General features: G+C 49.1%; 1 protein-coding gene across 1 annotated transcript in view; it reads left to right on the top strand.

Moving 5' to 3' along the window:
* Positions 1-652: 652 nt before the first annotated feature.
* Positions 653-15,563, top strand: part of CUNH1orf94 (chromosome unknown C1orf94 homolog) — a 39,658-nt gene continuing 24,747 nt past the window's right edge. Inside the window, exon 1 of the mRNA XM_045895466.2 lies at positions 653-978. Coding sequence (XP_045751422.1) covers positions 653-978 — 326 coding nt within the window. The remainder of the gene's footprint in view (positions 979-15,563) is intronic.

Raw genomic sequence — 15,563 nt, 5'->3', positions numbered from 1 at the left:
ACGGAGGGGGGCCGCACTCCCGGGGGTCTTCCTGCCCGCCGCGGCGGAGCGGCGCTGGAGAGGGCGACAGGGGGGCGGGGAGGGGGCCGAGCTAGGCGGGGCTCGGCGGGCCGTTGGCCCTCGGGGTGCGCGGGGGTCCCTGGGAAGGCCCGGCTGAGAACCTGATGGCGGGCCCCCGCCCCCACGGCGCCTAGCGCAGTGCCCGGTGCCGGGCCCTGGCCCAGCCATCCGCGCGGCTTGGCGGGCGAGAATGGGCTGAGCCACTGGCGCCGCAAGGTGTCCCGGGCGCATCGCGACGGGGGAGTGCCAGGGACAGTGGGGAGAGCCTGCCCTCCCCCTCCAGCTGTTCCCAGATGTCATTCTGCCCGCCCAGGCGCCTGGTTCCTGAGCTCAGGGGGATTCCACAGTTACTAAGCTACTGGTTTTTGTTGACTTTCAAATATTTTCTTCTAAGGGAGAGGGGGAGGGGGGCAAAGGCCAGGAAAGAGCAAATAAAAACAAATCAAAATAAGCTCCCCCTCCCCAAAAGAAAGCTGTCCTCCACCCACCACTCACACACAAATCGAAGGCCTCTGAACATAGTCACCTTGCTGAAGCAATAGCCAGACAGAACTGACCTGCTTCTGCCCATCCTCATCTCCCTTTCTGGTGAATGAGGGGTGGTGGTGGATGGTCCCCCTGTCTTCGAGCCCTGAGTGGACAAAGGGGCTTCCGCAAAGAGAGGAGGAGGATGGCCAGTGGGAATGGGCTCCCTTCATCCTCGGCCCTGGTGGCCAAGAGCCCCTCTGCCCTGGGCCCATTCCCCAGATACATCTGGATCCACCAGGACACACCCCAAGACAGCTTAGACAAGACTTGCCATGAAATCTGGAAGAGAGTTCAAGGCCTGCCCGAGGCCTTGCAGCCCAGGACCAAGGAACAGCTCTCCACCCCCATGGCTGGGACTCCAAGAGACAACGGGCTCAGCTTCCAAGAAGAGTGAGTGTCCCCCTCTGGGGCTGGCATCAAGGGAGGTGGGAGGAGCTGAGGTCCAACCTTCTGGGGGAATGTTCTGGCCCATTGTTCAGTCTGGTTAAACCCTAAAGGCTGTATGCTTTTCATCCACCTGTTGTGGTTCTTTGTCCAATCTTTATAGGGGAGGTGCCTGGGGTCCTGAAGTTACCAGGGTGAAGGGCCAGACCAGGGCTGTATTTCTGCTGCCTCTTTACCAGTCCACTAAGGGAACATTTTTCATTTTGCATAGGCAACGTAGATGTAGATCTGAGGACCTTGAAAACCCACGCTGGCCTGGGCTGAGGGTCAGATGCCCATGGCTTTCCCTGGAGGCAACTGCATGATATTTTCCCTTTCCCACCCCCAAAGGCTAGGCATTGGCACAGATGAGTCTGGTGGTTTTAAAGCACATCTGGAATTCCCTAATACAGGGAGCAGCTGTCCCATTCAGCCTCCACAGAAGCTGCAGCAAGAGCGCACATCAAAATATTTACTGGGAAGGCATTGACATATTCAGAGGGCACAATAGAAAATTAAAGTGCGGGAAGATGGCTGTAAATAGCCCTTTTCCTGGATGGGAAATCCTGTGTCTGGGAAACACAGAGCTACATGTTGGGCAGATATTGTTGGGGATGGATATTCACAAGGAGAGGAAGGAGAGAGCTCGTTAGGAAAAGCACATAAAGGACCACGGTCATCAGTGTCACTGCTGAGCCTCCGTTCAATGTTTGGCATCTTCAGAGTGGGCTGCAAACATTAATTAATCCTCCCAGAGTCCCTATGAACCAGGTATTAGTGTCCCCATTTTACAGATGGATTAAGTGTTAATAATTAAGTGCTAATTAAAGACCAAGTGATAATTAAGTGTCGCCTGTTCCAACACATGCTCCAGGTCAGCTCAGAGATGCTAGAGTCGGGGGGACCATTTAGGCAATTATCAACTGTGGGGATTTCTATGAAAGAGCTAGGAAGAGAGGCGAAGCGGAACTGCTCCCCAGGTGTGCATTACCTGCCGTCCCCTCTCGGGCTGCAGATGAAGGTGGAAGCACTTTGGCTGTTATTGCTTATCCTGCCCTGTGCTCAGCACGACATGGCTGGGACAGGAATGGCCCGTCTACCGCCAAAATCCTGCTGTCCAGCCCTCCAGTGGCACTGACCCCCCTTCCCCTGCCCGTTGCCATCTGTTCTGGGACACGGCCTTGGCAGGGGGCCCTTGGGGATGTGCTCAGCTCTCAGTGGCCAAGAAGCTGATTGTCCACTTTGTGGACCAAGGGTCAGTGGCAATTTCCAGTAGATGGCACCCTCTCTGCCAGGTCACACTGAGTTAATGGAGACAGACTCTACTTCCAGTCTGCACTTGGCCCAAAAGTGAACTGGTGCACCTTTGGCCCGTTGCTTAACTCCATTTGGCCTTGATGTTTTTCATCTGCAAATTGAGGATGATGTGCCCTGCCTGGTCCACCTCAGAGTCCATAATGAGGATCATATGTGGTGGACACAGGACCCCCCTCCTCCCCCTCCCCACATTATGCAAAGGAGGCTGTCCTTAAATGGAATTCTCAGAGTTTAGCATTTTTTTGTTGTTGTTGCTGCTGCTGGCTACAATCGGGGGGTTTTCACACTCTGCTCGTAGACCCTGGAGGTGCTTCAAAGGGCCACCCTAGAATCAAGGGGCCTGATTGCTGGGCCCCCATCCCCACCTCAGCCAGAGGGCTTTTGGGTGTTTTGAGGTCTTGCTTCCTGGAGTTCTCAGTAAAAGCTGCGTTTGGGAAAACAAACAAAAAAACAATGATTTTGCTACTGAGAAAGGAGCCAGGAAACCACAGCTGTAGATGAATAACCGATGTCAGAACCGTGTAGACATCCACCAAGTAGGACAGGAGGGGCTCCTCTTGTAATTAAAGCAGCTGCCACGGTGGAGTCAGATCCCCGGCTTCAGACCCAGTTGCCGCCCTGCGCCCGATGCGGGATCTGTTCAGCTTCTGTGAGCTTGAGTTTCCTCATCTACCAAGCGGAGATGGCAATTACCGCCATCTCAGAGGGCGGTTGGGATGATTCAACGGGATATTTAAACATTCCTGGTAATAACAGTAATGGCTAGGATTTGTATAAATTCCCTGTAATAATAATGATGATGATGATCTCGTGAAGCCCTGCAATTATTACATGAGGTTGGTACTATTTTAAACTCCCCCTCTTTTTTACTTTGTATTATGTGGATGTTCTCGTGCATAAGATAGAGTAGGATAGTGAATGTGGGTCTGTCACCGAGGTTCATTAATCACCACACTTGTGCCATTCTTGGTTCGAGTCCTCCCTCCCTGGTTTTTAAATGAAATCATTTTCAAAAAAAAAAAAATCATTTTCACAGATGAGGTCACAGGTTGGAGGGGTTCATTTCTCTGCCCGAGGCCCGCCGGTTAGGAAGAGGTAGAATTTCAGAAAGCAAACCCAGGTTTATCTTAGCTACTGGGTGATAGAGAGTGTGGGCTATGTTCCCCTGGAAATGGAAGCATCTTTTTGGATCATTATCATATTTGGCAGGCCCGTGTTCTCAATGGTCACACATAGACAACGGATTTCAAATCCAGTGAGCTGGCTTCAGGCCCACGAGATACCTCTCAGCTAATCTTCCCACCGCTTCATTTGTAGACCTGGTTTTGGTGATATTTTCTGCTATCAGGGTGGCTAGATAAGTAAATTCTAAAACTCTTGCTAGCCAGAAATTTTTTCTTGACTCAATCCCTCTATATGACAAACCCTCAAACATCTCAAGGCCAAAAGGGATATTGGAGGCCATCTTCTGCTGCTTGAATCTCTTCCTCAACATCCTTGCCAAGTGGTTATCTATTTGTACACTTGCTTAGATGGAAAGCTCACCACCTCCTAAGGTAGTCTCTTCCCTCGCTACAAATGCTGGTTGTCAAAAGACCCTTTTCTTCCTATATTGAATCTATCTCTATCAAACTCATACCCATTGATCTGGGTTCAGATCAATGGACTTAGGTCTCCAAACTAAATCAATCCCCTTGTTCTCTCCATAGCCCCTTCGATATGAAAAGATGGCAACAATACTCTTCTAGGATTTCTTGTTTCTGTAGCTGATCATCTCTGGTTTTCTAAGTTTCCCCTCATGTGTGCTGGTCCCTTTGGCAGTGTGGCAACCAGAACCAAGTACAGGAATCCAGGTATGATCCAATTTGTGCAAATTGGATCTTCTCTGTTTTATTCTGTATTCATGGTAATGGTGATTAATGCCACATTCACTTTTCTCCATGAGCCAGCTTTATTTTGTGGGCACATTTGGAGTTTATTCATTCATTCATTCAGTTATTCATTTAGCAAATATTTAATAAGCATCAAATCTGTGCCTGGCACTGTGCTAAGAGCGAGCGGAATAGAGTCGTGAACTGGATAAGGCTCTCCTTCTTGGAGCTTACAGTCAAGTAGGGGACAGAAACAGAAAACAAGTAAATAAAAGACTGTGATAGTTTTGGAACATGAAAAGGACTGGTATTCTAGTTGGAGGAAACCAAACACATAAAAATAAACCAGATAATTTCAGATAGCAATGAGCACTCTGATGGAAATAAAACCACATCAAGGGAAAGCACCCTTCGGTAGAGGGTGGTCAGGGAAGGGCTCTCCGAGGAGAGGCGCTCATGTGATCTGAAACCTGGATCCCAAGGAGTCGGTCAGGGGAAATCCAGGGAGGGGTGTCCAGGCAGACTGGAGAGCGACCATAGAGGGCCCGACGTAGGAGTGAGCATGGAGAGGTACTGAGGGACCGCGGGGCTGGGGCAGGGGTGTGATGGGATATGGGACAAGGTGATATATCGGAGGCAGGCCAGCAAGGTGTAGGCGGCCTGGGGAAGTCAATGTAGTGAGTGAGGATTTGATTCGCGGTGTGACGGGACACGCGTGAGGGCTTGAAGGAAGGGGATGTAGCGTGAGCGGATTCACTGGTTTTTAAAGACCTCTCTAGCTGCTGAGTGGACAGGGAGAGGAGGTGGGACGACCTGTGGAAGATGCCCCAGTGGTCCAGGTGAGGCTCCAGGGCGGTGGTGGCTGGATCTGAGCGACCGCAGTGGAGATGGAAAAAGCAGGAGAGTCAGAGGCTGTCCTGCGAGGAGCCAGCAGGCCTGCTGACGTTTGGGGCACATAAACAGAGACAGCAAGGTTCCGCTGAGGTTTTCCGCCTGAGCCACTGGCTGGACGGGGGGGCCATTTCCTGAGGTGGGGAAGAGACTGGGGAAATGGGTTTTTGAGGAAAAATCACTGATTCGGTCTGGTATTCATTAAACTCCAGAATCTTACTCAGCTATCTTTTAAGTAGACTTAAATTTGGGCCTAGAGCATTGTGGCAAGCCACCTCCTGACTCACAGCCTGGGACCACATGTTCCCTCGCTCCCCCTGTTGCTGACCCTTCACAGCCTCAGAATAGAGTTTTGGGTTTGCTGTTGACTCTGTTGCCCTGACTGGGACGTGGCATTGGTTTGTCCCTTTGTTTACAGATTCATTCAACAAACACTCACAGTTGACTTCTGGGTGCCAGGCCCTGCGCTGGGTCCCACGACACAGAGATAAGCAGGACAGGAGCCCTTCTCTCAAAGAGCTCCCACTCTGGTGGCCGGCATGGACCCAGAGACAGCAACGACATTTGACAGTATTTATTGTGCACCTACTGCATGCCTGGTAAAGCACGCAAACAAATACAGTGGTGGGAAAGATGTGGGCAGTCTCTGCCCTTCATGGACCTTCAGTGTCTTGAGGAAGGCAGAGCCCAACATATTACCATTCGTGTGCTGGTGAAGTCTGGCACCGTGGGAACACACTGAGGGGCACATAGGGGCTGGGCTTGGGGCTCAGGGAAAGCTTCCTGGAGGAGGCTGTGGGAGGCGAGCTGGAAGGTCAAGAGACAAGACCCCTGCACGGTGAGTGTGATGAAGGGTACAGAGATGGCCCCTTAGGAGCAGAGGATGGCAAGATTGTCACTGCAAAGGGGATCCATGGTTGGGTCTTGAGAAGAGAGAACAGCTTACAGAAAGCATCCTGCAGGTGCAGGGAGGGATAGGAAGCTCCCTGGAGATGGCATGTCATGCGTGGGGGTGGATGAGAGTGGAGAGGTGGCCTGGGGCTTGCTGGGTGTGGCTACCTTCTCTGGTGGCTTCCAGGCCCTCAGGCAGCACTAGAGAAATTTCCCATGTCCCCAAGTCAGACAGCACTTGGGTCTGCCGAGTCAGAAGGCTGTGGTGGGTGTTACCCTGGGCCAGACCTAAGGAGGAAGATAACTCTACACAAAGAAAGGAAATCCACTTAAGTATTTAAAAAACAGAAATGATTTCCTGATTGACAGCCTTCTGAGGTATCTGCCTCAAGAAGGAAGAGGGCTGTTCTGCACTTGCTTTAGTAAATCCGCGCCGTTTGCGGCCACTGACCAGTCCTCCAGGCTGGCGGGGATGTTGGGACTTGGAAACCAAAGTGCTGTGTTATTGGAACCGCTCTCCCAGCAAACCAGTCTTTTGTGCTATGGTTATTTGAACAATCGAATGAATCCTTCTTTCCTGGAGAAGTTGCTTGGAATATATGCTCACTTTTATTTATTTGTTATTGTTATTGTTTTTTAAAAAGCTTGAAACCTGGTGATGGGCGTGATTAGGACAAGATTCACACATGGAAACACAGACACTGGTGTCCTAGAGCCAAAGCCAGCTCTGAAGACCTTTGGAGTCTGATGCTCTAGGCTAGAGTTTTCTCCTCTCTAAGAGGTCAAACATCTCAGAATCTGAGGAAAGCTGCTGTGCACTCTTTTGCTTAAAACACATCCTTACATCCCTTCACATTTTGTAAACGGCAGAGACCCCCAAGGCCCCAGCTTGGAATCCTTTACACCTGGACACTGTGTGTCTCCCTTACCCTTCCTGGGGCTGGGTCTCCGCCACTGCTGCGACCCAGTCACATTGACATCCCCCATCCTGGTTGTCAGGTGAATTAGTGCACAAAATGGCAGACAGAGGTTTAAGGGCCCCCAACCCTTCTGTCCTCCACTCACCTTCAGGATGGTCTTTGACTCCTTGCCTTCCTGCTGCTCTCTTTTCTGCCATTTTCAGAACATCGCATCTGGCTGTGTCTGGTTCCTTTCCTTCCTGGATGTGCTTCGCCCTTCACCTGCTTCATATTCCTGAAGCATGTCAACAGAGCTGCTCAGGAATCTCCCATGGCTCCCTCTTTGTCTTCTCAACCCCTTGACCTGGTCTACAAGGGTCTTTGTGTCGGCCCTGCCTACATGTCTAGCTGCATGTCTTGCTGCTCTTCTCCAAACTCTCTGTAAGCCAAGATGAACCATCAGCAGGTGCATAGCTCCTTGCTTTTGCTTGGGTTATTCCAGTGCCAGGAATGCCTTCCTTCCTTATCTCTGCCTATTGAAATCCTATCTATCCTTAAAAACGTAGAATAAGTGTGTCATCCCTTGACTATTTCACAGCTCACCCACTCAACATTTTTTTTTCTTCCTCCCTCTTCCATGTTCTTCCTTTTAATTTAAATACATAATTATACCTTCTCTTTTTCCTAAGAGTTTCAAGGTGCCTCGGAAAACAATAAAATAAGGAAAGAGGTGGATTAGAATTCCAACACAATTCCTAGCTATAACCAAGTTGCTCAGACTTTCTGTGCCCCGTTTTCCTCATCTGAAAAATGGAAAATGTTGTAGTGACCAACCACCTTAAAGGATTATTGTGGAGGTTAATGAAAGAATGCATGCCAAGCCCACATAGCACCTGGCATAAGATAAGGACTCCAAGTTATTCTCCATCATCATCATCACCATTATTGTTTTGATCGAGGATAAAATAACAGGGTTTAAGTAATCAAGAATGGTATGAGGGGAGGGAACTTATATACCTGAAAACCTAACCTAATAGAAACCACTCAACCAAGGCTAGCATTTTGCTTTGAGGTTCTTGGCCGCCAGGGCAAACAGTGGGAACGTAGCAGTTGGTTTCTATAACTTATATCATCTCATAAGAGAAAACAGGAGAGATCATTGGGAGAGACGAATGCTTCCCTAACTCTAGGGACTGTGAGGTAGGGGTCTTTACATGAGGGTGATGGAATGGAAAAGTGGGTTCAGGCCCAACTCTTGTGTTGACCATTGGCCAAAGGGGAAGACACAGCATCCCATGGGATCTGTTGTGGTTCTGGCACGAGATTTCTGATCATCACGCACATTTTGTACACTGCCTTGTGGCAACAATCCCTCCTCCCCCACTTGACCGTGGCTCCTTAAGGGCAAGGACTGTGTCTTACTCATCTTTGTCTCCCGGTGCCCAGCTGAGTTCCTGGCACTGGGTGGCTGCTATGCAGTGCGTATGAATGAATGAGGAAGAGAATGATGGATGGACCATAAAAATGCACTGCAAGGAGGGTGAGGCCCGGAGGTGGCCAGGATCCAAGCAAGGGGCCACAGGCATCGGAGGAAGTGCTGAGTGACCCAAGGACAGAATAAGGACAAGGCAAGACATTGCAGGGTTTTTTTCCTCCTTCTGCGTAAGCTGCAGAGAGGGGAACTAACATTTTCTTGTACATCTTATATATGCCAGGCTCTCCATTTTAATTTTCTGTTTATCTCATTGTCTTAGCAACCCTTCCCAGTAGATGGTCAATATTTCTCCCATTTTACAGATGAGGAAACCGAGGCTCAGACTCTAGGCAACTGGCCCAGAGTCATCCTGCTAGGAGGGGACAGAGCAGAGATAGGAGCCCCGTGAGGCTTCAAGGCCTGAGCTCCTTCCTGGACACCAGGAGCCCATCAGGATAGCCCTTCCGTGTCTGCTTAGCGCCAGGAGCCATGAGCAGCAGAGGGAAGATGAATCATGATTAACGTCCCATGCCCGTGTCCCCCTTTCTAATTTAATTTTATGGTTTCGGGAGCTGTGTCGCAGGTTGTGGGAGCCTGCAGAGATGGGCCACTGGTGGTTTGGTTTAATCCCCTTTTTAATATCTTTGTTGCAACCTTCTTTCCAATTCAGCTCCCAAGTCGCATTAAAAAAATACCTCTTCCTTTGGGTAGGCCTTCTCTTATTAAACAGATTCAAATGAAAAGTTTTAAAGATAATTTGAACAATACGAATCACAGTAGCTTCACAGCTGCCGCGGAGGCTCTCTTACTGCTGTATTCACTCCTCAGCAGGTCCTGTCCCACCCCAAAACCCTTCCAGTCTGGGGGACCCAGCCCTCACCAGCTTCCTGTTTGTCAGCTTCTCCTTTCCCGTCCTGGGGGGCGAGGGCCAGGGAGGGGCGGTGGGAGGTGTCCCACTTCCCTGTGCCAATCTGCCTTCTCAACTGCCCGCCCAGGAAAGTCCCACCTGGCTGGGTGTCTCATTTGCATCAAAGGCATCATTTGCATCAAAACCCTGGGGGGGGGGGGAGGAATGCCTCAGGGATACCTGTTCAGAATGCAGATACCCGGGCCCTGTTCTGGACCAACTGAACTGCCATCTCCCCAAGAGTGCCCTGGAATCTGCATTTGGAACAATTGCCCCATGTGACTCCTATGCATTTGTGTGAGAGTTCTCCGGTACTTTGGGGGTCAACAATGACAGATCCTCAGGTTTAAAAGGGACACAGCTTTGAGAAGGTGTTCCAAAGAAGCGCGAGAAGGAAGGAGACTGAGCTTTATGGAATGAGCTGTAAGTGTATGCCAAGGACGTCGTAAAAAAATGGGCTCTACTCAGTGCGAAAGCCTTTGCTGAGAAGTGAGAGGAACGCGACGTCCAGGCTGGGCGTTGGGGCAGCTGAGGGATTTCACAGTTACCTCCTTTAACCCTGAGGGGTGTCGCCATCCCCATGGTGCAGGTGACAAGACTGAGGTTCCGGGGACGTCCCCCCCTCCACTCCTAGCCAGGCCCTGGGCGGTGAAGGGTCAGCAGGGCTCCCAGCCTGCAGCCCTGGGCTCTCCTTGGAGCTGCTAACATTTGCATAGCGCTCCTTACAGTTTACCGAGTGCTTCACGTTCACCGGCTCACTTAATCCTCCCACAGCCTGCAGGGTGGAGGAGGGGCAGGAGGCCGAGCCTTCTGAAGGCCCCCCGCCCCTCGGCCCCCCCACATGTCCCAGCAGACAGAGCTCAGGGCGTTCCCAGGTACCTTTGGGACCCAGGTGCGCAGGCCCTGGGGTGGCAAGTGAATCTGCCGCTTCTCTCAGGTGCCCCTTCCACCCTAACCTGAGCCCGTCAGAGCTATCCACAGACAGAGTATCCACCCTCCTCATTCCTTTCCTTCCTGCTGGTTTTCCACAAGCCTGTGGCAGTGAATGTGTGTGTGTGTGTGTTTATGGGTGTACGTGCGTACGGCTGGGGGAGCTGTGTGGGATGTGTGCATGGGTGAGGTGTGTGTGTGCATGTGGGTGGGTGTGTGTGTGTGCATGTGGGTGTGTGTGTGTGTGTGCATGGCTGGGCTGTGTGTGTATGCATGGGTGTGGCATGCGTTGTGCGTGGCTGTGGTGTGTGTGTGTGTTTGGTGTTGGTGTGTGTTTGTGTGCACGGGCGTGGCGTGTGTGTATGTGGTTCTGCTGTGTATGTGTGCGGTGTGTGTGCGGGGAGGGAGACCCAGGGCAGTTCAGCGAATCCTACATCTGGAGGAGAGGGAAGATAGACACAAGGTAGCTTTGACCAAGACGGCCGTGTCCCTTCCTTCCACGTTGGGCAGGGCACCCTGGGTGCTGTGACGAATGCACCAGGGGAACAGAAACTGGGTCTCTGCTCCTCATGCAGACAGGAAGACCCAGAAATGTCCACCACCCTCGGTCAAGCAAGGGCGGGGGCTCACTAGGGATGGTGCCAGGCTGGACACCAGAGCGTCTGCCTCCATGATGAAGGCCTCTCCTTGTCTGGGGCCCTTTGGATCTCCTGCCCACCCCCACTCACAGCCACTCACCTGCCCACCAAGTTCTGCCTTCTGCCGCCTCATCCTTAGCTCCTGGCTGGCTCCCTGGCCTCTGGCCTCCTGCGCCCGAGGTCAGAGAAGGGAAGTGAATTGCAGGTCACCCCGTCAGAAAGGACAGAGCTGGGGTCTGAGTGCAGGTCTCCGGACTGCAAAGGCCCTGCTCCTTCTCCCACTTCTGCTGTTTGGGGTAATGTAGGGCAGTGGCTGCGGTAGAGGCTGGGAGCCATGTGGCCTTGGATCCAACCCTGCTCTTGGGTGAACTTGAAGTTACCTTTCAGACTTCCTGAGCCTCAGTTTCCTCTTTCTAAATTGGGAATGAAGATGCTACCCATCCTTCCTAGTTGCTGGGAGGACAAGCACCGAGCATAATATCTGGCACAAATCGTGGCTCAGGCCCCGGACCCCTCCTGTCACTCCTCTGGGCTGCTCCCTGGAGGAAAAATACCTACGCCTGGCACTTCCCTGCTGAAATCTCTCCAGTGGCTTCCCTGCGCCTTTAGAATCAAATCCCCTCACATCACTCCAAGACCTGGCTCTTAGTGCCTCCTGCCTTTATTGCTAACGTCACCTCACGTGACCCCACCCTTAATGTGCCCCATGCCCTTGAGCATCAGTCCCGCCAATGCACCGAACCCTTTCCTGCCTCATGGCCTTCATGTGTGCTATTCCCTGTGTCTGGAAAGCTCTTCCTTGCATTCTTTACCTGAATACGTTCTTCTCTCTTTTCTCCCCCTGCTTAAATGACACTTCCTCAACAGGCTTTTTTCACTCTCCCAACCTAGGTGTATGCACCCAGTATTCTCCCACGCAGGTTTTCACTCTTGGTTTTCAGAGCAATGTGGCCCAGGGGTTGAGAAGAGTAGCATGTGAGCAAGATTGCCTCAGCTCATTCCTGTTGTTAACTCTCGATTCTGTGACCTTGGGAAAATGACCTAACTTCTCTGTCTCTTTGCTTCTTCATTTTTAAAAACTGGGAAAATTATCTCTCTCTGTGTTAGTTAGCTTTTGATCTATAACAAACCACCCCAAGGCTTGGTGACTCAAAACCACAACTATCTACTTAGCTCCCATTTCTGTGGTTCAGCAAGCTGGCCTGGGCTCAGCCGAGTGGTTCTTCTGGGAGACGCTGGGCCTGACCACACGTGACTCGTGTTCACCAAGTCTGCAGTCAGCTGGGTGTGGCGAGGGATGGCCTGGGGACCTTGGGGTTTCCCTCCGTGGGCTGTGTTATCCTCTGGCAGGCTCTCCTGCACTCGTGCCCATGGAGGTGGCTAAGTCCCAAGACAAACAAGGGTTGGGGCCCTAATGTCCAAGCACTTTATGAGTCTCTGCTTATTGTTCTCTTCTGTATGAAATATATTTTGTTTTTAATTCAGATTATATTCCTATTGAAATATAGCTGACATATAATATTATATTAGTTTCAGGTATACAACGTAGGGATTCAACATTTATATTCAACATTACAAAATGAGTACTGGACATCTTGTCACCATCTGTCACCAAGCGAAGTTATTATAGTACAGTGTTATTGACTCTATTCCCTATGCTGTACTTTACATCCCTGTGACTCATGTATTTTATAACTGAAAGTTTGTACCTCTTAATTCCCTTCACCTGTGTTGCCCATTCCTTCCTCCCCTCTGGCAATCACCAGTTTGTTCTCGGTATTTATGAGTCTATTTCCATTTTGTTTTGGTTGTTCATTTGTTTTCTTTTTCAGATTTCAAATATAAGTGAAATCATACAGTATTTGTCTTTCTTCGCCTGCCTTATTCGACAGCATAATACCCTTTAGGCCCATCCATGTTGTCATAAATGGCAAGATTTCATTCTTTTTGATGGCTGAGTAATATTTCTCTCTGTGTGTGTGCGCGTGCACACGCATGTGTGTGTGTACCACATCTTCTTTATTCATCTATTGATGGACACTTATGTTGCTTCCATATCTTGGCTATTGTAAATAATGTTGCAGTGAACATAGGGGTGCATATATCTTTCCAAATTAGGGCTTTCATTTTCTTTGGGTAAGTACCCAGAAGTAGAATTGCTGGGTTGTATGGTATTTTTATTTTATTTCGTGAGGAGCCTCTATACTATTCTGCATAGTGGCTGCACCAATTTACATTCCCAGCAACGGTGCATGAGGGTCCCCTCTTCCCCATATCCTCGCCAATACTTGGTATTTTTTGTCTGCTGGATAGTAACCATTCTGACAGGTGTGAGGTGATACCTCATTTGGTTTTGATTTGCATTTCCCTGATGATGAGTAATGTTAGGCATCTTTTCATGTGTCTGTTGGCCATCTGCATTCTTCTTTGGAAAAATGTCTACTTAGGTTCTCTGCCCATTTTTAATCAAATTATTGATTATTGTTTGGGTTTTTTTTTTTTTTTTTGGTGTTGAGTTATACGAGTTCTTTATAGATTTTGGATATTAGCCCCTTATCAGGTACATCATTTGCAAATATCTTCTCCCATTCAGTAGATTGCCATTTTGTTTTATTGGTTTCCTTCACTCTGTGAAAGCTTTTTAGTTCGAATGTAGTCCTCATTGTTTATTTTTGCTTTTGTTGCCCTTGCCTGAGGAGACAACCAAGAAAATACTGCTGACTGTTATCCAAGAGTTTACTGCCTGTTTTCTTTTAGGAGTTTTATGGTTTCAGGTCTTACATGTAGGTCTTTAATTCATCTTGAGTTTATTTTTGTAGATGGTGTAAGAACGTTGTCCAGTTTCATTCTTCTGCATGTAGCTGTCCAGTTTTCCCACCCGCATTTATGGAAGAGATTGCCTTTTCTCCATTGTACAGTCCTGCTTCCTTTATGTAGATTAACTGATCATATAAGCATGAGTTTATTTCTGGGCTGTCTATCCTGTTCCACTGATCTATGGGTCTACTTTTGTGCCAGTGTCATACTGCTTTGGTTACTATAGCTTTGTAGTCTAGTTTGAAATCTGGGAGTGTGATACCTCCAGCTTTGTTCTTTTTTCTCAAGATTGCTCTAGCTGACTCTGGAAAACAGTATGGAGGTCCTCAAAAAGTTGAAAATAGAGCTACCCTACGACCCAGCAATTACACTACTGGGTATTTACCCCAAAGATACAAAAGTAGGGATCCGAAGGGGTACGTGCACCCCAATGTTTACAGCAGCAATGTCCACAATAGCCAAACTGTGGAAGGAGCCAAGATGTCCATCGACAGATGAATGGATAAAGAAGATGTGGTATATATATATATATATATATATACAATGGAATATTATGCAGCCATCAAAAGGAATGAGATCTTGCCATTTGCAATGACGTGGATGGAACTGGAGGGTATTATGTTGAGCGAAATAAGTCAAACAGAGAAAGACATGTATCACATGATCTCACTGGTATGAGGAATTCTTAATCTCAGGAAACAAACTGAGGGTTGCTGGAGTGGTGGGGGGTGGGAGGGATGGGGTGGCTGGGTGATGGACATTGGGGAGGGTATGTGCTATGGCGAGCACTGTGAATTGTGCAAGACTGATGAATCACAGATCTGTACCTCTGAAACAAATAATGCAATATATGTTAAGAAAAAAAAAAGAAGATAGCAGGAGGGGAAGAATGAAGGGGGTGGAAATAGGAGGGGGGATGAACCATGAGAGACTATGGACTCTGAGAAACAAACTGAGGGTTTTAGAGGGGAGGGGGGGGTGGGAGGATGGGTTAGCCTGGTGATGGGTATTAAAGAGGGCACGTTCTGCATGGAGCACTGGGTGTTATACGCAAACAGTGAATCATGGAAGACTACATCAAAAACTAATGATGTAATGTATGGTGACTAACATAATAATAACAAAAAAAAAGATTGCTCTGGCTGTTTGGGCTCTTTTGTGGTTTCATATGAATTTTAGGATTATTTGTTCTAGTTATGTGATAGTACTTTGATAAGAATTACACTGAATCTATAGATTGCTTTGGGTAGTATGGACATTTTAACAACATTAATTCTTCCAATCCATGAGCATGGTGTATCTTTCCATTCATTTGTGTCATCTTCAGTTTCTTTCAGCTGTGTCTTATAGTTTGCAGAGTACAGGTCTTTCATCTTCTTGGTTACACTTATTCCTAGGTATTTTCGCTTATTACTGAATCAAGATGTGTGGAAACTATCAAAGGGCCTGGACACAGGAAGGCATGATAAAATGGGGGCTGTTACTGTGATCAGTCGACCACACTACCCCACTGGGGCTGTTATGGGGATTCAAAAATTTTTTCTTTTTAGATTTTATTTATTTATTTGAGAGAGAGAGACAGAGATAGTGAGACAGAGCACAAGTGGGGAGGAGAGGGAGAAGTAGGCTCCCCACAGAGCAAGGAACCTGATGTGGGACTCGATCCCAGGACCCCGGGATCATGACCTGAGCCGAAGGCAGATGCTTAACCGACTGAGGCACCCAGGCACCCTGTTGTGGGGATTCAAATGAGACTTTGGCATGGAAAGTACCTAACACAGCGCCTGGCCGGTTAGTTAGCTCTCCATAAGCACTTAACCTTCTTATTATTTTGTGACCCGGGACCTGAGGCTTAGACATGTTAGCCAGCTTGCATAAGGTATGGCCCCCTTAACCAGGGGGGTTTGAGTCCACTCC

Source organism: Mirounga angustirostris, unplaced genomic scaffold (genome assembly GCF_029215605.1).
Source record: "Mirounga angustirostris isolate CCGP_5_RB_7025 unplaced genomic scaffold, mMirAng1.0.hap1 SCAF_4, whole genome shotgun sequence".
Lineage (NCBI taxonomy): Eukaryota > Metazoa > Chordata > Mammalia > Carnivora > Phocidae > Mirounga > Mirounga angustirostris.
This window is presented reverse-complemented; position numbering and strand designations above follow the sequence as displayed.